The following is a 20,737-nucleotide window of genomic DNA, read 5'->3' as shown; positions in this document are numbered from 1 at the left end:
GTGTGTGTATGTGTGTATGAGAGAGAGAGAGGAGAGAAAGAGTGAGTGAGTGAGAGAGAGAGAGGGAGGGAGGGAGAGAGACAGAGAGAGAGACAGAGAGAGAGGCAGAGAGAGAGAGAGAGAGAGAGAGAGAGAGAGAGAGAGAGAGAGAGAATTCTGCTAATTAAGGTTAAGTCCACCATAACTGGATAGCCACTGAGCTTGGTGCAAAATGGGAGATTCCCTTGTTAGCACGGTTTCTCCTTCTCTGACCTTGTCCAGGGGATTCTAAGTTCCCACACTCGCTTGTACATGAGGAATGTCGCATAGCTTTAATTAGTTTATAGATCAATTTTCTTTCTACAAAAACCTGCTCAGCCAGCAGCTGAGATTCCTGAAATGGTTTCTCATGCTAATGAGGTGTGCCAGGTCCTAAGACCCCAGCCAATGACATTTGCCCATCCTTGATGTCCCCGACCTTCAGTCCCACAAACTGTATAAACAGTGAATCACCCTAATAAAGTCAATCTGCCTATTGACCTAAGCAGTACTGGTGTGGTCATTCATGATATGTACTTCCAGGGGTTCTGAATCACCTCCTCCTCCTGCTAGTTGTCACTGTTCCCTTTGTGCTTATGGATCAAATCAGCCAATGATCCACAAGTGTGGGGAGGCCTGTGTGTGTGTGTGTGTATGTGTGTGTGTGTGTGTGTGTGTGTACCACATGCATGTTTGGTGCCCATGGAGTCCAGAAGAAGGCATCAAATCCCTTGGATCTGGAGTTACAGGTAGTTGTGAGCTGCTATGTGTTTGCTTGGAATTTAACTTATGTATCCTGCAAGAGTTGCAAGTGCTCTTAACTGCCAAGTCTTCTCCCTAACTCCACTCTTTTAATTTTTAAGATAAGTGTGAGGAGCCGCATTTGCCATTAAAAGATGGCGCAGGCTTCTGCTTCCTGGTTTTTCACAGAAGCTTTACTTGAGAATGCGCCTGCGCATGGCTCGAAAACCGAGTATGACAATTGGATGAAAGATTTGAGCCAATGAGGGATCTGCACGTCTCCCAAAAGCTCTATTTAAGCAGCGGGCTTTCTGAGCTCGGAGTCCTTCCCCTTTTCTCCATCATGAGAGCTGTTTAATAAATGCTGTCAGAAGAATCCTGAGTGTGGCATTCTCCTTATCAGCGAGGCTGTGCGCTACAGATAAGACTTATTGAAAAGGACTCTGTAGAGATCACTTAGCAATTAAGTGATCTTGCAGAGGACTGGAGTTGAATACCAAGTATGAAAATCAAGAGGCTCATAACTTCATGTAGCTTCACCTCTAGGAAAACCTAAGCCTTTCAGCCTCCATGAACACTTGCATCCTACACACAGACTCACACAGAAACACACAAGCATACACCAAACTAACAATACCAGAAACCATTAAAAATCTTTTGTCAGGCCTGGAGAGGTGGTTAGGCAGTGAAGGGCACTGGTTTTTCTTCTAGAGGACCTGAGTTCCATTCCCAGCACCAACATCATGGTAGCTTACAACTGTCTGTAACTCCAGTTCCACATCCTCACACAGATACTCATGCAGGAAAAACATCAATGCACAAAAATTGTTGAAAAATCTTTTATAAATCCCAAATGAAATTAAATTTTGCATGGCAGTATTAAGATATTATTGAAAAGACATGATTACTTCCAGATTGGCTGAAGTAGTTATGAGAGCCCCCTAAAGTAGAACTATAATGTATTTATATTTGTAGCCATTTTACCCTATAGATAAGTGTAAATTCTTTTTAGAGAGAATAAAGTTATATAGTCAGAGTGGCATCAGATATAATGGAGCTGTCAGCACAAAGTCTGGAAGTTTTTCAGTCAACATAGACAACTCTGAAATTGTTTGGAGACAAGGATAATAGACTCTGACTATTATGTTTGTCCTTGTTTGATTTCTTTGCTGTGATAAATTATTCAGAGAAAAACAAGTTAGGGTAGTACCCATACCTAGAAAGTATACTCCCATATTTAAATCCTAGCTTTGAATATTTAGATTTTTTTTGTTTAAAGTATACAAGGCACAAGATATCACTATAAGAATCACTATAAGAATTCATTGGCTTCCATACAAAAATTTCAGAGCCAGGTATGTGATATCTCCACAAGAATTACCATTCAGGGAGGCCCCACAGTCTTCAAAGAACAAATGATGTTGTCATTGTCTTGGTTATGTAATTTAACTAATTAAGAAGATGCTATTGCTGAAGAGACCATATACTTTGATGTAGCATAGAAATAAATCAGATTTGAACAGAGATAGAATATGCTCTATTAGGTAGAAAGCTGCTAAGAGAGGTTCATCATCATTGGAATTACTAGCTGTGGACCTTGTGTGTTAAATAACTAACTTGATAAGCAAGATGTAGTCACTGGTGCAATAGTGATATGACTGTTTTTAGGGGCAAGCAACTACCTTATCATTGGATTTGCGATCTCCTCTGTGAATAATGTATATACCCAATATGCCCACAGCAATGAAATTTCAAAAATTAAAAAAAATAAGAAAGAAAATGTGGTTTTTATAAGTGATTCTACATCTTATATAGGAAGACAGTGTGAAGAGCACATTCTGAAGGAACTACAAGAGTTGCAGGTGAGAAAAAACCAGACAAGCTGGACAATCATTGCCTTGAAGTATAAGAGACAAAGGTTCTGAGCCAAAGACTAGCATCTAGAGATCACATAACCTTAAAAAAATATTAGGAATTAGGAAGCAGATGTGGACAAAGATGAGACAGAATAGCTTTGTGCGAAGACAAATTCTGTCAATGAGGAAAAATTATTAAGACCAAAATAAGATAGAAGGAGCTTCCACAGAAGCATGGCAGCCATGAAAGCCAGATTTGTGAATGGAAGCTCTGACATTTGAAGGAAGAAGCTTTTCTAAAGACTGTTATGGGAGCTGGCTGCTGGGGATACCCTCTGCAGGTCTTCAAGAAAGAGTCACAAATGTCTCACCAATCCCACCTAATAGTCAGCTTTGTGTTTCCTAACAGATACTACTGGTCACAATGACATTTACAGAAAAGAGCTAAGAAAAAGTTCCTATCCCACCTTTGATGGAGAATATGACACAACATGTGAATCCTGCATGCCAGTCACAACTGTTTTCTTTGTTGTTGATGTTTTGTGCAGTTAACTTTCAACATTGTTTCAACACATCAATGACCTACTAACTAAATGGGCAACATGAACCCATTATTTGAAATTTCTAGATAGTAAAAAAGAGCAGATTGTAATAATTACACATTCATAGGGCTGATTTATAATTATTTAATTTTGCAATATTTTTGAGAAAAATTTAAGACCTTATTTATTCTATTGTATGTGCATGAACATTTTGCCTGCATTTGTATTTATGTACTGTGTGTGTGCCCGGTGCCAGTGGAGGTCAAGAGAGGGAGTCAGTTCGCCTGATACTGGAGTTATAGATAGTTGTGAACCATTGTTTGGGTTATGGGAATTAAATCTGGGCTCTCTGTAAGAGCAACAAGTGCTCTTAAGTCTGAGCCAGACCCGCATAGTATTTTACTATGTATTTACATCAGTGAAGATAAATTGGTAAAAACCTACATTTTGTCATTCAATTTGTCATATGGAAAAGACCAAAGCAGAAAACCCATCAGTTGCTCTATTGCAACACTTTCATACTAGGTAGAATCCTAAGAAGGGCGGCAGTCAATATGTTAATGGCCACTGTTTATGCTCTTCAGATTGATAAGGGACCTTTGAGATCTGACATGTGCCTTACAAATGATTTTGAGAACTGGAGCACATTTCTGATTCTGGGACATATGCAATAGACCCTAGTTTAGTCTCTGTCCACTAGGGGGTGGAGTTTCCTAACACAAGATTATTATCTGTGTGAATTATAACCTTCATAATTCATCATTTGATGTCATTTATCATTTCTTGATGTGAAGAGTTGAGAGCATCACCCTGGTGACACTGAAGATGAACTCTTCTCCAGTTTTAGTGACTGTGATGCTGTTCATGCTTGGTAAGTAAAGTGACTTAAAATTTGCACTCTGTGATTCTCTTCTATGTTAGAATATATTTAACCATTTATGAAATTTGCCCTTAATATGACATAATTATTCTCTTCTTCCAGGGAGGACACATGGAGACTCAGTGACTCAGAAACAAGGTCAAGTGATCCTCTCAGAAGACGACTTTCTATTTATAAACTGTACTTATTCAGCCACAGGGTACCCGACTCTTTCCTGGTATGTTCAATATCCTGGAGAAGGTCCACAGCTCCTTCTGCAAGTCACAACAGCCAACAAAAAGGGAAGAAACAAAGGTTTTGAAGCTACATATGATAAAGGAACTACGTCCTTCCACTTGCAGAAAGCCTCAGTACAGGAGTCAGATTCGGCTGTGTACTACTGTGCTTTGAATGACACAGTGACAGAAACCATAGGGGGAGCTGAACACAAACTCTGAGAAGCAAAAGGAAGCCTGACATCTGATCATCTACCTTTGGATCACCCAGTTTTCCTCACAGTCTGTGCTGTGTGCCCCAGTATTTCTCTGGTTGATGAAAAATCATACAAATGATCGGAGCAGAACAGAAAGTAGATGACAGTACTGCTGAATTTTTATACAGGAAACTAAAACCATAGGACATCAACATTTCTTCACACAAGGTCACAGTGATTTCACAGTAAAGCCATGAAAACAATGACATGATCAGTTGTCTTCACTTCCATATACAAGTCACTATCTTCAGATTGTTGCTTGTCATTTCCAGCATGACACAGAGGGCCAAATATGCCAGAAACAGTGGCATTTAGATAATGTCTAGCTGTCCTATGGAAGGACAGGTTCTCAGAGGGCTACAGACTTTCATATCTCAAGATTTCTAATAAAGGAATATAGGGTCGTGGCATGATTCTCTCTGTATGCTTGTCCTGAGAAGCAGAAGGCACTTTTTCCAGCCAGCTTCTCTTACACCAAAGTGTGTACTTCTACCTCATGGAACATTGACAGACATGGGCATGAGTGCTCTTAGGGCCTCAGAACTACCTCTTTGGTTGTGAACTAAAGGATGACTAAGATTATTACTTTAAAGTGGATAGGAATGAAAGTGAACACCAGTTATCGTTAAGAATGGTCAGTTTATGGCCGGGGTAAAAGACAAATTACACATTGTAGAGGCAGAAACAATGAACTATAGAGGCAGTCCAATTAAAGTCACACAGGTATTTGTAAAAACATAGATGAGAATGATGGAGAAGATCATGATGATTTTGATGATGAGAGAATTGAATAAGAAGTCCCTGTGAAGAAATTTGTATGAAATACCCTGTGAAAAATGCATAAAAATCAAACCAGAATGGAAAAGTCTTAAGACCATCAACAGCAAAATTAAAGGTCCAAGTGTCCTTCAAAAAACTCTAAAAAATATCAAAAGAGTTTAGTTCTGTAGAAGATATTAAGGCAAAAATACAAGCAAGTACAGAAAAAGCACATTCAACATTCCTGGGCACTATTGGCAAATTAAGCCCAAGGATGGGGAAAGGGAAAACGAGAAACAAGTATAATCATCAAAGGTCTAGACTGAAGTCTTGTATTTTAATCTCAACCCTCTTCCTGACTGGCCATCCATTCTTCCCTTGCACGATGGAAGCAATCTCTTGTTTTCCTAAAGCATTTTTCTTTCACTCTTGTGATGCACAAAATTTAAGTGCTTTCTACTACCGTGCATATACCTTCCTTATTTGATCATGTTTTAATACCTTTGCATCCTTAGCTGCTCAATAAATATTTGAATGGATTAAAGAAAGAGAAAAAATATGGGTAGAAAAGAAAGGAGAAAGCTGGAGCAGGCAAAGTGATCTTCAAATTTTCGACATCCTTCCTCTTCTCTAAATCTAACCCCAGTTTCATCCCCAGGCTTGTAGTAGACTGCCTGATTGGCCTATCCTTATTTGCCCTCGTTCTTAGAAAGCTACACAGACCCTGATGTCACATTCTTATTTCTGTTCTACTGTGGATCCCCTCACCCCATTCTTCTAGCCCATTTCTATGCCTAAATGTCAACATCTAGTACTAAGAAACACATTATTTCTGGAACTCTAGTAGCTACAGTGGGCAGCATGTCAGAAGCATTCCCTATCAGGCAACCAACAGCCACCACACTCTTTTAAGGACCAGAGATGGCAGCAGAAACCAAGGAACAGAATAAGACACACATCCAACAAAGACGAGACTGGATATCACCACTGAGAATTATAGTGATCCAAAACCCGAACACCTAGATTTCAGCATAAAAACAATCAACAAAAGCCAGGATAATATGTCTCCATAAAAGCCCAGAAACTTAATTACAGTAGGCTCTGAGAAATGCAGTATAATTGAAGTCAAGACAAGGACTTCAGAAACTCCTTTATAAATATATAGAGGTCTTGCAAGAGAAAATGAATAAATTCCTTAAAGAAATCTATGAAAACACAAGCAAATAATAGGATGAAATAAAGAAAAAACAGTTCAGAACTTTCAAGTGGAAGTAGAATTAATAAAGAAAACAAATCTTTCTTTCTGAGAAAACTTGAAACAAAACAATTAGAAACCTAAACAGGAATCTCAGAGACAAATCTTGCCAAGAAAGTATAAGAGATGGAAGAAAGAATCTCAGCCACTGAAGACATGACAGAAGACATGGATATGTTGATCCAAGAAAATGTTAAATTTTAAAATGTCTGGGCACAAAACATCCAGGAAAGCTATGATACTGAAAAGACCAAATATATAAGCAGTAGAAATAGAGGAAGGAGAAGAAACCTAGGTCAAAGGTATAGGAAAAAATTCAACATCACATAACTAAAATCTGTAATTCCAAAAAGAGGTGCCTATCAAAGTAAAAGGAACAAATAGAATACCAAATATAATGGACCAGAAAAACTTCATGTTATATAATAATCAGAATAGTTAATATACAGAACAAGGAAAGAATATTAAGAGGCACAAGAGAAAGAGACATATAAAAGGAAATAACATATAAAGGCAGGCATGTTAGAATAACACTTGAGTTCTTAGTGAAGTCTCTATAAAAAAGAAGGCCATGGACCAATGCTCTAAAAATTCTAAGAGACCACAGATGCCACCCAGAGTACTACATTCAGCAAAAGTTTCAATCTCTATAGATGGAGAAAGACATTCAATGAAAAAACAAATTAAACACAATCTATTCACAAATCCAGCTCCACAGAAGTTGCTAGAAGGAAAACTTTAATTTGAAGAGGATGACCTCACCCAGTAAAACACAGGAATAAATAATATCGGAGTTGGAAATCAAAAGAAAGGGGAAAGAATTCACAACCAAAACAAAAACTGGGAACAACAAACACTTCTCATTTATAACTCTCAATATCAAATGGTTTCAATTCCCCAATAAAAAGACTCATTAATCAAATGGGCTAAAATCAGGACCATTCTTCTGCTGTAAGATGCTGTAGCTATTTTAATATCTGACTAAATAGACATTAAACTAAAACTACTCAGAAGAGATATGGAAGGATAATATATACTCATCTAAGGAAAAATCCACCAAGACGACGTTGCAATTCTTAGCATCTATGCACCACAAAGAAGGGCACTCAAGTTCATAAAAGAACCACACTACAGCTGAAATCATGTGTTGACCCTCACACACTGATAATTCGAGGCTTCAGTACTGCACTTTCACCAATAGACAGATCATCAGGACAAAATCTCTAGAGACAAATTTTGGAGTTAGCTGACATCATAAACCAAATGTATCTAACAGAGAACTAGGAAACATTTCACTCAAACAGAGAAGAATATGTCTTCTTAGAACCTCAAGGAACTTTCTTCAGAATTGACTACATACTCAGACACAATGCAAGTCTCAACATATATAAGAAAATTGGAATAACAACCTTTATCCTTTTTCACTAACAACAGAAACAATAGAAAGCCTGCAAATTCATGGGGAACTGAAGAACACATTACTACATGAAAAATCGGTCAATACATTCATTAGGAAAGAAATAAAAAAACCTTCTGCAATTGAAGGAAAAACTCAGCACACCCAGACTGATTGGACACAAGGAAGGTTCATGAAGAGCATGTTCATAGCACTAAGCACCTACATAGGAAAAGAAAAACTGGAGAGATCTCATACTAGCATCTTAACACATTTAAAAGTTGAACAAACAAACAAACAAACAAACAAAAAAAGAACACCAATAGATGTAGATGTCAAGAAGTGCCCCAACTGGAGTTTTGTTAAATAGTTTATAGCTCTTGTGGGGGTGGGGTTGTCAGCACAACTTAGTTTAAGATTCTCTCTCTCTCTCTCTCTCTCTCTCTCTCTCTCTCTCTCTCTCTCTCTTTCTCTCTGTAATTTTAGGTAAACATGAAAAAATACAGTTACTTGAGACTTTATTAAACACAATTTATTTTGTTTCTCCTCCCTCTGCTTCTGTATTCACGTCCCTTTCCTTCCCCAGTTAAATCTCCCTCCTCCTCTTTTCCATCTCCTCCTTCATATCCTTTATTTCCTGCTATTCCCCTCTCTGGAGCTCCTTTCACTTGGTCCCTTTTTACTTTGCTGGTGTGTGTAGTTACTTCGGTTTGTAACTCACATTCGAGCTAGGAACAACAGATAAGAGAGAACATGAGACATTTGTCTTTCTGGGTCTTGAAAGCTGTGTATTGACTTCAGTCATTTTGTTGTATTTTCACTGTTTGCATTCTTAGTCATTCTTTGTGCTTCAGCAATTATCACTTCATTTGTTTTCTGTCTATTGTTTCTTGGCCACATTTATATACTTCTTGAGCCTTTAGTATTCCTTATAGTATTCTCTGTATGAATGGTCTCACGGACATGCGTTCCTTTATGTTGTTTGTAGCATGGATATTTTATCTTTGTTTTTCAACTGTGGCTGGCAGATAGTTTGCTTGGTACTGTCATCTAGGTTGACTTGTATAGTCTTTTAGACTTGGCATACACTGCTCCAGTCTCTGATAGCTTTTAAAGTTTCCATTTAGAAATCATATGCTCTTATGATGGGTTTTCCTTTATGTATAACATGTGGTTTTCCTTTTGAAGCTTTTAATATTTTTACTTAGTGCCGTATGTTTAATGTTTTAACTATGATATTTTGTGGGGAATTTCTTTTGTTGTCACATTTGTTTGATGTTTGTGTGCATTGTCAAAGGAAGTCTCAGGAAAGCCCAGCATAGACTTCATACTCTGGTTCCCGCTCATGAAGAGCTTTTTGACAAAGCATAGCAAGTTTAAAAAGAAAAAAAAAAAATGTATGGTTCAAATAATAACAGGGCAACAGGAATTGAAATGGAGCTGAATCCTGTGTTTAAGGAGACAAACAGATTAAGGTAATGGTGACTTTGGGGCAAGATCCCAGCCAGCTAACCTTAGGTCTAAGCATGGTGTTAACATACCTTGATTCCCAGAAGACAGAGGCAAGCAGATCTCTGAGGTCAAGAACAGCCTGGTATAGAGCAAGCTCTAAGTAGATAGAAACTTAAGTCCAGGCCTGGTAGTACATGCCTTTGATCCCAGCATTCAGAAGACAGAGCCATGCAGATCTCTGAATTCAAGGTCAATTTACAGAGTAAGCTTCAGGACAGTCAAGCTTAGGTAGTGAAAGAGTTGGAAAACAGAAAGCTGGTGACAATATAAGGATAAAGGGTACCATGTTCCAACTCCTGTGAGCAGCAGAATTCAGCAGCTTTGGCCATGTGGCTCTGGCTTTAGAGTCAAGAATAGAAGGGACTACTGGAACAATTGATGCTGGTTAGCTAGAGCTAAGAAATTAGCAGTGATTAAGAAGAGGCCAGCATAACTGAGATGATATTTAGGAAGTGTTTTCTGAGAGCACAAAAAAGCTGTGTTCCAGAGAGACAAGGTTGTACCTTGTGCTGTAGCTGGATTAGATAATGTGTAAGAATTACCCATGTGGTATTGGTTTTGAAGGCATGGTGGTTCATGGAGAGCAGCTGAGGCTTGGCACTGTGAGAGGCCATGGAAGGCCATTGGTGAAGGTGTAGCTTCAGTTGTAGTTGATGGGCCAGGACTGAAAGACTCATAAAAAGAAGTTGAGGCTTGGCACCATGAGGAGAGTCTATGAGAAGCTATCGATGAAGCTTAGTTGCATCAGAAAACCCCAGTGTATTGGAGATGCCAGTACTATGGGATGATCACCACGATCAGCAGTAGCAGTGTAATGGAGTCAACCAGAGCCTAGATTACAGAGCTGCAGATGTGACACAAGTCCTTTACATTGAAATAAGAAACTGTAGGGTTGAAGTTGCATTAGATACCCCAAGATGTTAGAGATGCCAGAGCTGTGGGATACCTGCCAATGAAAGCTGCTAACAGAGAGTGGAACCAGCCCAAGAGAATGAAGAATTTGATGCTGAATGCCAGATCTTCCAACAGCAGTCAACATGGATGGAAGGAGTCCGAGATCTGAAGAGCACTTTGTCATTGGACACGGAGTTTGCTCAGCTGGTTTTCTGTCTTGCTTTGGCCCAATATTTTTGATTGTGTATGGGATTACAGTTAAGAGATAGCATGAATCTCAGAAGAGACTGGACTTTGGACTTTTAACATTGTTAAGACTGCTATAGACTATGGGGACTTTAAAAGTTGGATTAAATGTATTTTGCATGATGCTGTAGCTAGGTATGGCTCCCATGGACTCATGTGTTTGAACAAGCCTATTCAAGTGGGGCTAGGGAGTGGAATGTGGTGGTTTGAATATGCTTGGCCCAGGGAATGACACTATTAGAAGTTGCGGCCTTGTTGGAGTATGTATGGCCCTGTTAGAGGAAGTGTGTCATTGTGGGCATGGGCTTTAAGAATCTCATCCTAGCTGCCTGGAAGTTAAGTCCTCCTAGTAATCTTCAGATGAAGATGTAGAACTCTCAGGTCCTCCTGCACCATGCTTGCCTGGATGCTGTCATGCTTCCACCTTGATGATAATGGACTGAACCTCTGAGCCTATAAGCCAGCCCTAATTAAATGTTGTCCTTATAAGAGCTGCCTTGGTCATGCTGTCTGTTCATAGCAGTAAAACCCTAAGACAATCTGACTCTGTGGTTTACTTTATGACTCCCACACTTTTACATATTGATTCTCTCTTAGTATCCACAACTTGATTCTTCGTTTCAGGTTCACAGTGATGCAAAAAAGTGCTGTGTATCTCTAACTAGCCATTCTCTTGCTCTTTTGAGAAAACAGTTTATCTAGTTGTATATATTTTATGGCATGTCTCTTCTTGGGAAGTATTTGACTCTCTCTCCCTTCAACCCCATGGCTGTTTGCCCACAGGAGTGGGGGCCACAGGACTGGACAGGACAGGACAGGGTTTGCACAGTGTGAGTACTGAAGCATTGACTTCTGGGTCTGCCTCAGAGAGACAGCTCAAGTTTATTCCAGGTGAACAAGGGCTATATAGATCTTGGGGATAATGATTTCCAGGATGGATATACATTACTGGCGAGGGCAGGAATACTTCATTTTATAATTTGATAAATCTGCTGGGCAGGTTCTTATTGGGAGAGAGGAAGTTGAAACTCTGATCTGGCCATAGGTTTATAATACGACTTTCCTCCAAAATTTTTGGGAAGGGCTGATTGATCATAACACAGTACCTAATTATCACAAGACAGGAAGGGTTGAGTGCTAAACTCTGTAGCGTTTGCCAGAAGCTTTGTGCAGGGTCATCCTCTAGATAAGGTATCATTAGAAACACTCCCCAGATAAGATCAAGCAGAGAAGATGAAACCTGCTGAGAAAGGGAGTCCTCCATTTTCTGAGGGCTCAGAGAGAGAGCTTATCCAGACATGGTGGACTGTGACCTTAATGCAGGGTCTTCCAACAGAGGTGTGTATTTTACAAAGACTCGTCTTTAAGTTGTTTCCTGCTCCTTTTTGAACATTTCCCAAGGCCATGGTACTTGTTCTGATTCTTCTTCCTCCTCCTATTGATTTTTTTTTAAACAAGGCCTCCCTGCATGATTAAGGAATGCCTAAAACTCACATCCTCTTGCTTCAGGCTCCCAAGCCTGAATCCCTTCTGGGATTTTAAGCATGTGCCACTACGATTATCCTCTTGTTCAGGTTTGATACTTACTGAGACATGAATATTGTTATTACTGTTATGGTTAATGTACTCTTGAAGAAAATAGTTTGAGTATGAGCATCTTTTCTTCATTCTGTTCCCTTTGTACTTGTTGATGTTAAAGGACAGATCTGATCAAACCATGTTTTGTGGATGCTGATTACATGGCTCTTGAGTAGGATTTAGTCGCCAGCTCCTGCAAGATCTCAGAGCCCAACATGGGCCAGTTTTGGAGGCACAGAGTTCCTTTTGCTCACAGATATGAACAGCAGATGCATTATGCTTCATTGTATTCACAGGATAAGTTAATTATCACCAGTGAAGTTTTTGCCAAATTGTCCTTAAATGTGCCTAAAAATAAACTACTCAATAGCAGGCCACTGAAGTGTGAACCAACACCTGCTCCTTAGCTGTGTTGATCCAAACTGCTTTTTTACCTGCACTCTACAGGCTATGTGTAGCTGCCAGTGGCCACAATCAACTGGGTTCACCTGAAAGGGGGGCTGGGAATGAAAGGGGATGGAGGGAGAGAAGAGATGAAGCCAAGACAAAGTTCTCTGATCAAGGTGCAAAGCTTTAATGTTCAGCTCTCAATTTAAAGGGGAAGGCCCAACCCCAAACCCCTCCTGGTTTCAGAGGGAGATGGGTGGGATAATCCATAATCCGTTCTTGGTCTTGGCTGGAGATATCTCAAGGCAAGCCCAGAGGCAGTTCCGCTTCTGTGTACTGTGCAGCTAAGGTGGGTAACTCCACCTAGATCCTATCACTTGGTCTGTTGTGGTAAGCAAGGTCTCTCAGGCCTACTCAAGGCTGGGGGAGGGGCACAGCTCTGGAGTCTCACAGACTCCCACAGGACAATTATTTCTTCATTTGTTTCTATGTGGACCTATATCAGCTCTGGCATAGATACTCGACTGGTACATATGGTTTGATGACTATGTTAGAAATGGAGAGGGAGATAAAGTGAAAGGGTTAGGGAAGAGGAGAGAGAAGGAAGAAAGGGGAGAAATGGAGATGAGCGGCAGAGTCAGAAAGAGGGAGGGAGGAAGAAATGAGATCTAGAATTTTCAAAGATCAATTCCTGCTCAACAGGATTTTATTTAAAAAGAGGGAATAAAAAATTAGAGAAATGAACAAGTTCCCTGGGTTTTATGTAGAGTTTAGGTGTTCAACACAGCTCCAACTCTCCTGCACCAACTTAAGTGAAGTTTGCTTGCACACAAGTATATTCTTGGCTCCAAATGGAAAGAAAAATTCCAGGTCTTTCTAGGCTCTGGTCCAGATTAACAGTCTGTCCAGTCATCTGTAAGCCTTGAAGATGGATTTGAATGGAAGTGACAAGGGTTCGAGTTATGCTGTAGATAAGAACCTCACTTAGATTTCCATGGCTGACGTTTCATAGTGATTTTTTTTAGTACACATTACTGACTGTGTGTAATACTTACTACTGAGAAGTGAGACAACATCTGCTGAGTGTGTACACACAGGCTCACCTTACTGCCAACCCTGCCTTGGAGAAAATATCTCTTCAATACTCCAGCTGATCTGTCAAGTACTTTACTTTTGAATAGGTACATCAGAAGAGTTTACTGTTTGACGCTCTTTGTCAACTATCATGAGCCCACAAGGTGGCAGTGTTTTATAGGTGTCCTGATCAAAATTCTCAAATGGGAGAGAAGGTGGGAAGAGGGATGGGTGGGCAGGATGAAGAGAGTGGGGTAGAGAGAGGGTTGGAGGAAAGGCTTGGTGCTGTGGAAAGTGAAGTCACTTTTCTGGTTACTAGCAAAGCTGCCTTTCATGTTTCCTATAGAAGATGTGGAAACTTTGAATATGACTCTATGAGTTTAAGGTTGAGAATCTGAATCTTCAGTGAAAAGAGAAGAGAGAATGAAATCCTTGAGTGTTTCACTAGTGGTCCTGTGGATTCAGCTACACTGTAAGTTTGGGAAATTCTTCCAGGTGTAATATGTAAAGTTGTCTGCTCCAGGCTAATGGTAGAAACACACACAGTTTTAATCTCTAGTTAGGGGTAGGAGGCCCATCACAAAGCCATTCTGGAGTGTTATGCATCCATATGCATCCTTTCTTGATTGTCTGACCTTTGTTTTTCTCCACAGGGGTGAGCAGCCAGCAGACAGTGCAGCAGAGCCCAGAATCCCTCAGTGTCTCAGAGGGAGCCATGGCCTCTCTCAACTGCACTTCCAGTGATCGTAATTCTTGGTATTTCTGGTGGTACAGACAGCATTCTGGGGAAGGCCCCAAAGCACTGATGTCCATCTTCTCCAATGGTGATGAGACAGAAGGCAGATTCACAGCTCACCTCAATAAAGCCAGCCTGCATGTTTCCCTGCACATCAGAGACTCCCAGCCTGGTGACTCTGCTCTCTACTTCTGTGCAGTGAGCACACAGTGCTCCCCAGGCACCTGCAGCCTGCACACCTACTGTGCCCCAAAAGGCCTGAGATAGAGCACACACTACACTATGGAGACATTCTGTTTCTATTCTGTATGTAATGGGAATTAAGAGTAAGCGTAGAGAGGGCTTCATTGATTCGCAAAGCATTTTAACATTTTGAAATTAAGTAATCCTGAAGGGAAAGGTACACTTTGGTTTGGTTGAAATGTTTTTCACTTTTCTCTTCTCACAGGCTGGTGGTTATACAACAGTGTACACACTCTTAATGTGCATATGCTGGTGAGTTAAGAGACAATACTGGGCTGCGTGACTCACCAGATGCCAGTCTATAAAGACCACCTTCACCTTTACAGCACTGTGCCTTCTTTGACTTTTAAAGCTTTCAATTAAAATAATGTCTTCAATTTTTTAAAAAAACTAATTTACAATGTGGCAGGTTTCTCTATGGCAGTTTCATACATATTTACTTTTGGTTGAGTCTCTAAGCAAATCCCCTCTGTCCTCTCCCAGTTCCCTAATCCCACTTAAATCTTCTTGCTCCCAGTGTCTCCTCTTCCATTTCTATATCACATGTTCTATTTTCTTCCCACTCATCTTCTGGTTGATTGCTTAAGACTTTCTCCTTTAGGTCTGAGAATCCTTCAAACCCATTTCTATAGGTTTTTAATATTAGTTTATGATTTTTTGTTTTTTATGTAATTTTTGTCATTTCAAAGAGGACAGAACTGCATATCTGCTGCTCTTCTAGAAAAACATTCCCCATGAACAATTACCCTGCAGCTGTTCTGTCCATGCCATGATGAGCTGTCTCTGAGAGATTTTATCAAATGTCCATTGGGCATCATCTCATCAGCAGACTACATTTCTAGCTTTGATCATATCTTTTCTTTACTCACAAAACAAATCAGAGTTTTCTTTTGTTTCTTTACAATACTGTGAACTACATGTTAGATGCCAGTATTTCTGCAGTTGAGATGAACTGATGATCCTATCTCATGCATTTTGTCATTGTTTTAAGTTGTCCTTTCTTAAAGCTGTGAGTCAGAAGGACATGTTTAAATTACAGTGTTAATCTACTCAAGTTCTGCCCTGATTTCAATAATGTCTCTTGTGTTGCAGGTTTTTTCTTAATTCTTTTTTTAAAATTTATTTTTATTGGATATTATATTTACAATTTATATTTTATCCCCTTATCCCCATTCCCTCCACCACCCAGGGACCTCCTACCTCACCCCCCTCCTCATGCTGCTATGAGAATGTGTCCCCACCTGCCCCCACTCCCACCTCCCCACCCTCAGATTCCCCCCTACTCAGTGTTCATTCTTCATCGGACCAAGAATCTCCTCTCCCACCTATGCCCAACAAGGCCATCCTCCCCTTCATGTACATATGGAGTCATGGGTCCCTCCTTATATGCTTCCAGGCTGGTGGTTTAGACCTTGGGGAGCTCTGGTTGGTTGGTATTGTTACTTTTCTCATGGTGCCACAAACCTTTTCTGCTCCTTCAGTCTTCTCTCTAGCTTCTCCATTGGAGGACCCTTAATCAGATCAGTGGTTAGCTATGAGCGTCAGTCTCTAAATGTGTCAGCCTTTGGTAGACCTCTAAGGAAACGGCTCTATCAGGCTCTTGTCAGCATGCACTTCCTGCCATCCACATCAGTGTCTACCTTTGGTGACTGCACATGGGATGAATACCCAGGTGGAATGGTCACTAGACAGCCTCCCCTTCAGTTTCTGTCCCACACTTTGTCTCCATATTTGCTCCCTTGGGTATTTTGTTACTCCTTCTAAGTAAGACCTAGGCATCCATACTTGTTCTTCCTTCTTCATAAGCTTCATGTGGTCTGTTAGTTGAATCTTTGTTGTTTCAAACTTTTGGGCTAATATCCACTTATCAGTGAGTAAATACCATGTGTGTTCTTTTGTGATTGGGTTACCTCACTCAGGATGATATTTTCTAGTTCCATCCATTTACCTAAGAATTTCCCAAATTCATTATTTTTAATAGCTGAGTAATATTCCATTGTGTAAATGTATCACATTTTTTGTATCCATTCCTCTGTTGAAGGACATCTGGGTTCTTTCCAGCTTCTGGCTATTATAAATAAGGCTGCTATGAACATAGTGGAGCATATGTCCTTGTTATATGTTGGAGCATCTTTCGGGTATATGCCCAGGAGTGGTATAGCTGGGTCCTCAGGTAGTGCTATGTCCAATTTTCTGAGGAACCACCAGACTGATTTCCAGAGTGGTTGTACCAGCTTGCAACTCCACCAACAATGGAGGAGTGTTCCTCTTTCTTCACATCCTCGCCAGCATCTACTATCACCTGAGTTTTTGATCTTAGCTATTCTGACTGGTGTGAGGTGTTATCTCAGTGTTGTTTTGATTTGCATTTCCCTGATGACTAAGGATGTTGAGCATTTCTTAAGGTGCTTCTAGGTTGTTTGCATCCTTTTAACTGAGGTGATATCTATCCTTGATGTTAAGGTGTGTTTCATAGGCCCAGCAGAAGGGTGGATCTCATTTTTAACCATTTGTTAGTATGTGTTTTCAAATTGGGAAATTGAGAATATTTTATATTGAGAGTTATGAACAATTAGTATTTGTTCATTTCCAGTTTTTTGTGGTGGCGGTAGTTTCTTTCCCCATTCCTTTGATTTAATCGTCTGACTTTTTTTTTTTTTTTTTTTTTTTTTTTGCCATGGGAAAAAAATCTACTGGTGAGAGGAAAGCCGACACTACATCATCTGAGGTCACTCACTGCCAAAAGGCTGAAGGGAGGCCCAGGTAGCCTGAGGACTAGCAAGGATACAAAGAATGACTAGCACAGGGGAGTTTCAGTCTCCAGGAGGCGGAGCACTGTGACTGCTCACAATTCAACAACCCACACCACCTCAGAAGGTGAAGTTTTAAATTTGATCACAACTGTTATCAAAAGAAAACCTGTCAATTTTAAACTGTATTTTATGACCTAAAACTTTATAAGTTTAACACTGGAGATTTTTAACAGGTGTATTCATTACTGCTCAGCACTGGATGGCAACACAGGAGAGATGGAGCTATAATAAATTAAGATTCTGGATTTGTAAAAAAAAAAAAAAAGAAAAAGAAAAAAAGAAAGAACTTCCCTCAGATTTCCATGCTGACATTTCATAGGTGGTTTTACAGTCCAGATGACTGCCTGTGTTTGATACCTACTATTACTGAGAAGGAAGACAAAATCTACTGAGTGTGCACACACATGCTCCCCTCTCTCTATTTCAACTTGGAGCAAATATCTCTTTAAAACTCCAACTAAACTCTCAAGAGCTGTATTTCTTAGTAGTTAAGTTAGAATAGTTTGAGTATTTCTTTGGTCACTATCATGAGCCCACAAGATGGCAGTGTTTTCTTTGGGATTGGGGTCTGGGGAGAAGGAGGGTGCAGGAAGAGGAGGAGGGGATAGAGAAAGGGCTGGGGGAAGGCTTCATGCTTCTGAGGTCATGAATAGATTTCTTTTCTAGTTGCCAACTTAGAGTTGAGGATCTTAGTCTTCAGTGAAGAGGAAGGAGGAGAGAATGAAATCTTTGAGTATTTCACTACTCATCCTGTGGCTACAGTTAAACTGTAAGTTTGGGAATTTCTTTAGGATCGAGGTGTGATATTAGCTCCAGGCTAATGGTAGAAATCCAAATGTTCTTAATATCTAGTCAGGTGTGAGAGACCCATGGAAAAATCATTCTAGTGTTAGCATCCATATGCATCTAGTCTACTTTGCCTGATCTTTGTCTTTCTTTACAGGGGTGAGCAGCCAGCAGAAGGTGCAGCAGAGCCCAGAATCCCTCATTGTTCCAGAGGGAGCCATGGCTTCTCTCAACTGCACTTCCAGTGATAGTACTGTTGACTACTTCTGGTGGTACAGACAGCATTCTGGGAAAAGCCCCAAGGCTCTGATGTTCATCATCTCCAATGGTGAAAAGGAAGAAGGCAGATTCACAGCTCACCTCAATAAAGCCAACCTGCATGTTTCCCTGCACATTAGAGACTCCCAGCCTGGTGACTCTGCTCTCTACTTCTGTGCAGTGAGCACACAGTGCTCCCCAGGCACCTGCAGCCTGCACTCAAACCTACTGTGCCCCAAAAGGCCTGAGATAGAGCACACACTACCCAGTGGAGACATTCTGTCTCTATTCTGTATGCAATAAGAATTGAGAACAAGAGTGGAGAGGGCTTGATTGATTGGAAAAGCATTTTAACATTTTGAATATAAGTAATCCTGAGGGAAAGGCAAAAGACTGGTATGGTTGAAATATTTTTCACTTTTCTCACATGCTGATGATTACATATCAGTGTACACACTCTTAACTTGAATTTCTTATTGAGTTGTAAGACAAGCACATGGCCAGGTTACTTAACACATGCCATGCCATAAAGACCATGATCACCTCTGCAGCGCTATCTCTTCTTTGTTTTTTAAACATTTTCAATAAAATATGTTTCCTATTTTTACTAGCTTACAAGTAGAAGGTTTCTGTACGGCAGTTTCATACATGTTTACTTTCTGTTGACCCTTCTCCCTCTGCCATCTCTCACTTCTCTATTCTTACTTAAACCTCGTTGTTGCCAAGGCCCCCCATTCCACTTCCATATCTTCTGTTCTCTTACCTCCTACTCATCTTTCATAATGCTCCTTTTCCCTCCTTTTCTAGTTTCCTGGTATCTACTCACATCCATAGTCACATGAGTACATATAGATGAAAAATAGAAACTAAGATTTGCATGTGTTTGTGCGTCTGAGGCCATAATAACTCATTTACTATGGTATTTCTCAATTATATCCATTTCATGCAAATTCTACAATTTCATTATCCATTTTGCCAAATTATATATAATCATTACCCAAATGAATATATATAATGAATACATAAATATATGTATTGTTATCCAAGCTTTCATTATCTGTTCATTTGTTGATGAACATCTAGGCTGCCTTCATTCCCTAGCAATTTTGAGTAGAGCAGCAATTAACATGGTTGAGTAAGTATCTCTATAGTAGGATACAGAGTCCTTCAGATATACATCCAGGAATTACAAAGCTGGACTTCTTCTTTTAGCTTTATGAGAATCTTTTACACTAATTTCTATAGTTGTTACATTAGTTTCTATTTTTATCAATGATGAACGAAGGCTTCCTATTTTCCAAAATACTCACCAACATTTATTGTTATTTTTAATCTTTTTTTATTCTTTCATACAATATCTCGACTGTAGTGTCCATTTTCTACATTCTTCCTAGTTGTTTCCCTCCAACCTCCTAGATCTCCCCCAGATCTACTCCTTTTTTCTTTCCCTTCAAAAAAAAAAATGCAGGCATGCCAAGGATATCAGCCAAACACAAAATACCAAGTTACAATAAAACCAGATAGAAAACTTCATATCAGAGCTGGGTAAGGCAACCCAGTAGGAGAAAAAGGTTTCCATGATTAGGCAAAAGATTCAGAGCCACCTTTACTTCCTCTGGTAGGTATCTCACAAAACCACCAAGGTAACAATCATAATGTATTTGTGTAGGACCTACAGCAGATCCATCCAAGCTCCATGATTTTTGCTTCAGTCTCTGTGAATCCCTCAGAGCCCTGGTTAGTTGATTCTGTGGACCATTTTTTCTTGGTGTCTCCAACTACTATAATTCACCCCCATGCCCGACATTGAGTTTTTACATTGGCTCCGATATAAGGGACCCAACTAAGATCTCCAACATGAGCTATCTCTCAGACTAATGTTTGCTTGTGGGTCTCTGCATCTTCTCACATCAACTGCTGGAGGAAGCCTCTCTGATGAAGATTGGACTAGGCACTGATCTAAGAGTATAGCAGACTTTCATAAGGAATCACTCTGTTGATTTTTTTCTTCTATTCTAGATCTCTAGGCTATCTGTCCTGCAGATCCTGGTTGTCCAGCCAATGTTGGACATAGGCTCCCTTTTGGGGCCTGAGCCTCAAATTAGATCAGTCATTGGTTAGCCCTTCTAACAAGTTCTGTGCCTCCAGTGCTTCTGCACATCATGCAGGCAGGATAGATTGTAGGTCAAAGGTTTTGTGACTGAGTTGGTGTCCCAGTGCCATCACTGGAAGTTCCCTGGTTTCAGAAGATGGCAAGTTTAGGGTCCACATCCTCCATTACTGGGAGTCCT

At 40.1% G+C, this 20,737-nt stretch overlaps 1 gene segment (V, D, J or C); it reads left to right on the top strand.

Moving 5' to 3' along the window:
- Positions 1 to 3,982: 3,982 nt before the first annotated feature.
- LOC117705632 (T cell receptor alpha variable 9-2-like) lies at positions 3,983 to 4,474 on the top strand. The segment is given in 2 exon segments: positions 3,983 to 4,028; positions 4,140 to 4,474. Coding segments are annotated over 2 exon segments (381 nt in total).
- Positions 4,475 to 20,737: the final 16,263 nt, after the last annotated feature.

The sequence above is a fragment of the Arvicanthis niloticus genome, chromosome 3 (assembly GCF_011762505.2).
Source record: "Arvicanthis niloticus isolate mArvNil1 chromosome 3, mArvNil1.pat.X, whole genome shotgun sequence".
Taxonomy (NCBI): domain Eukaryota; kingdom Metazoa; phylum Chordata; class Mammalia; order Rodentia; family Muridae; genus Arvicanthis; species Arvicanthis niloticus.
Note: the sequence above shows the minus strand (reverse complement) of the source record. Positions and strands in the feature narration are given on the sequence as shown.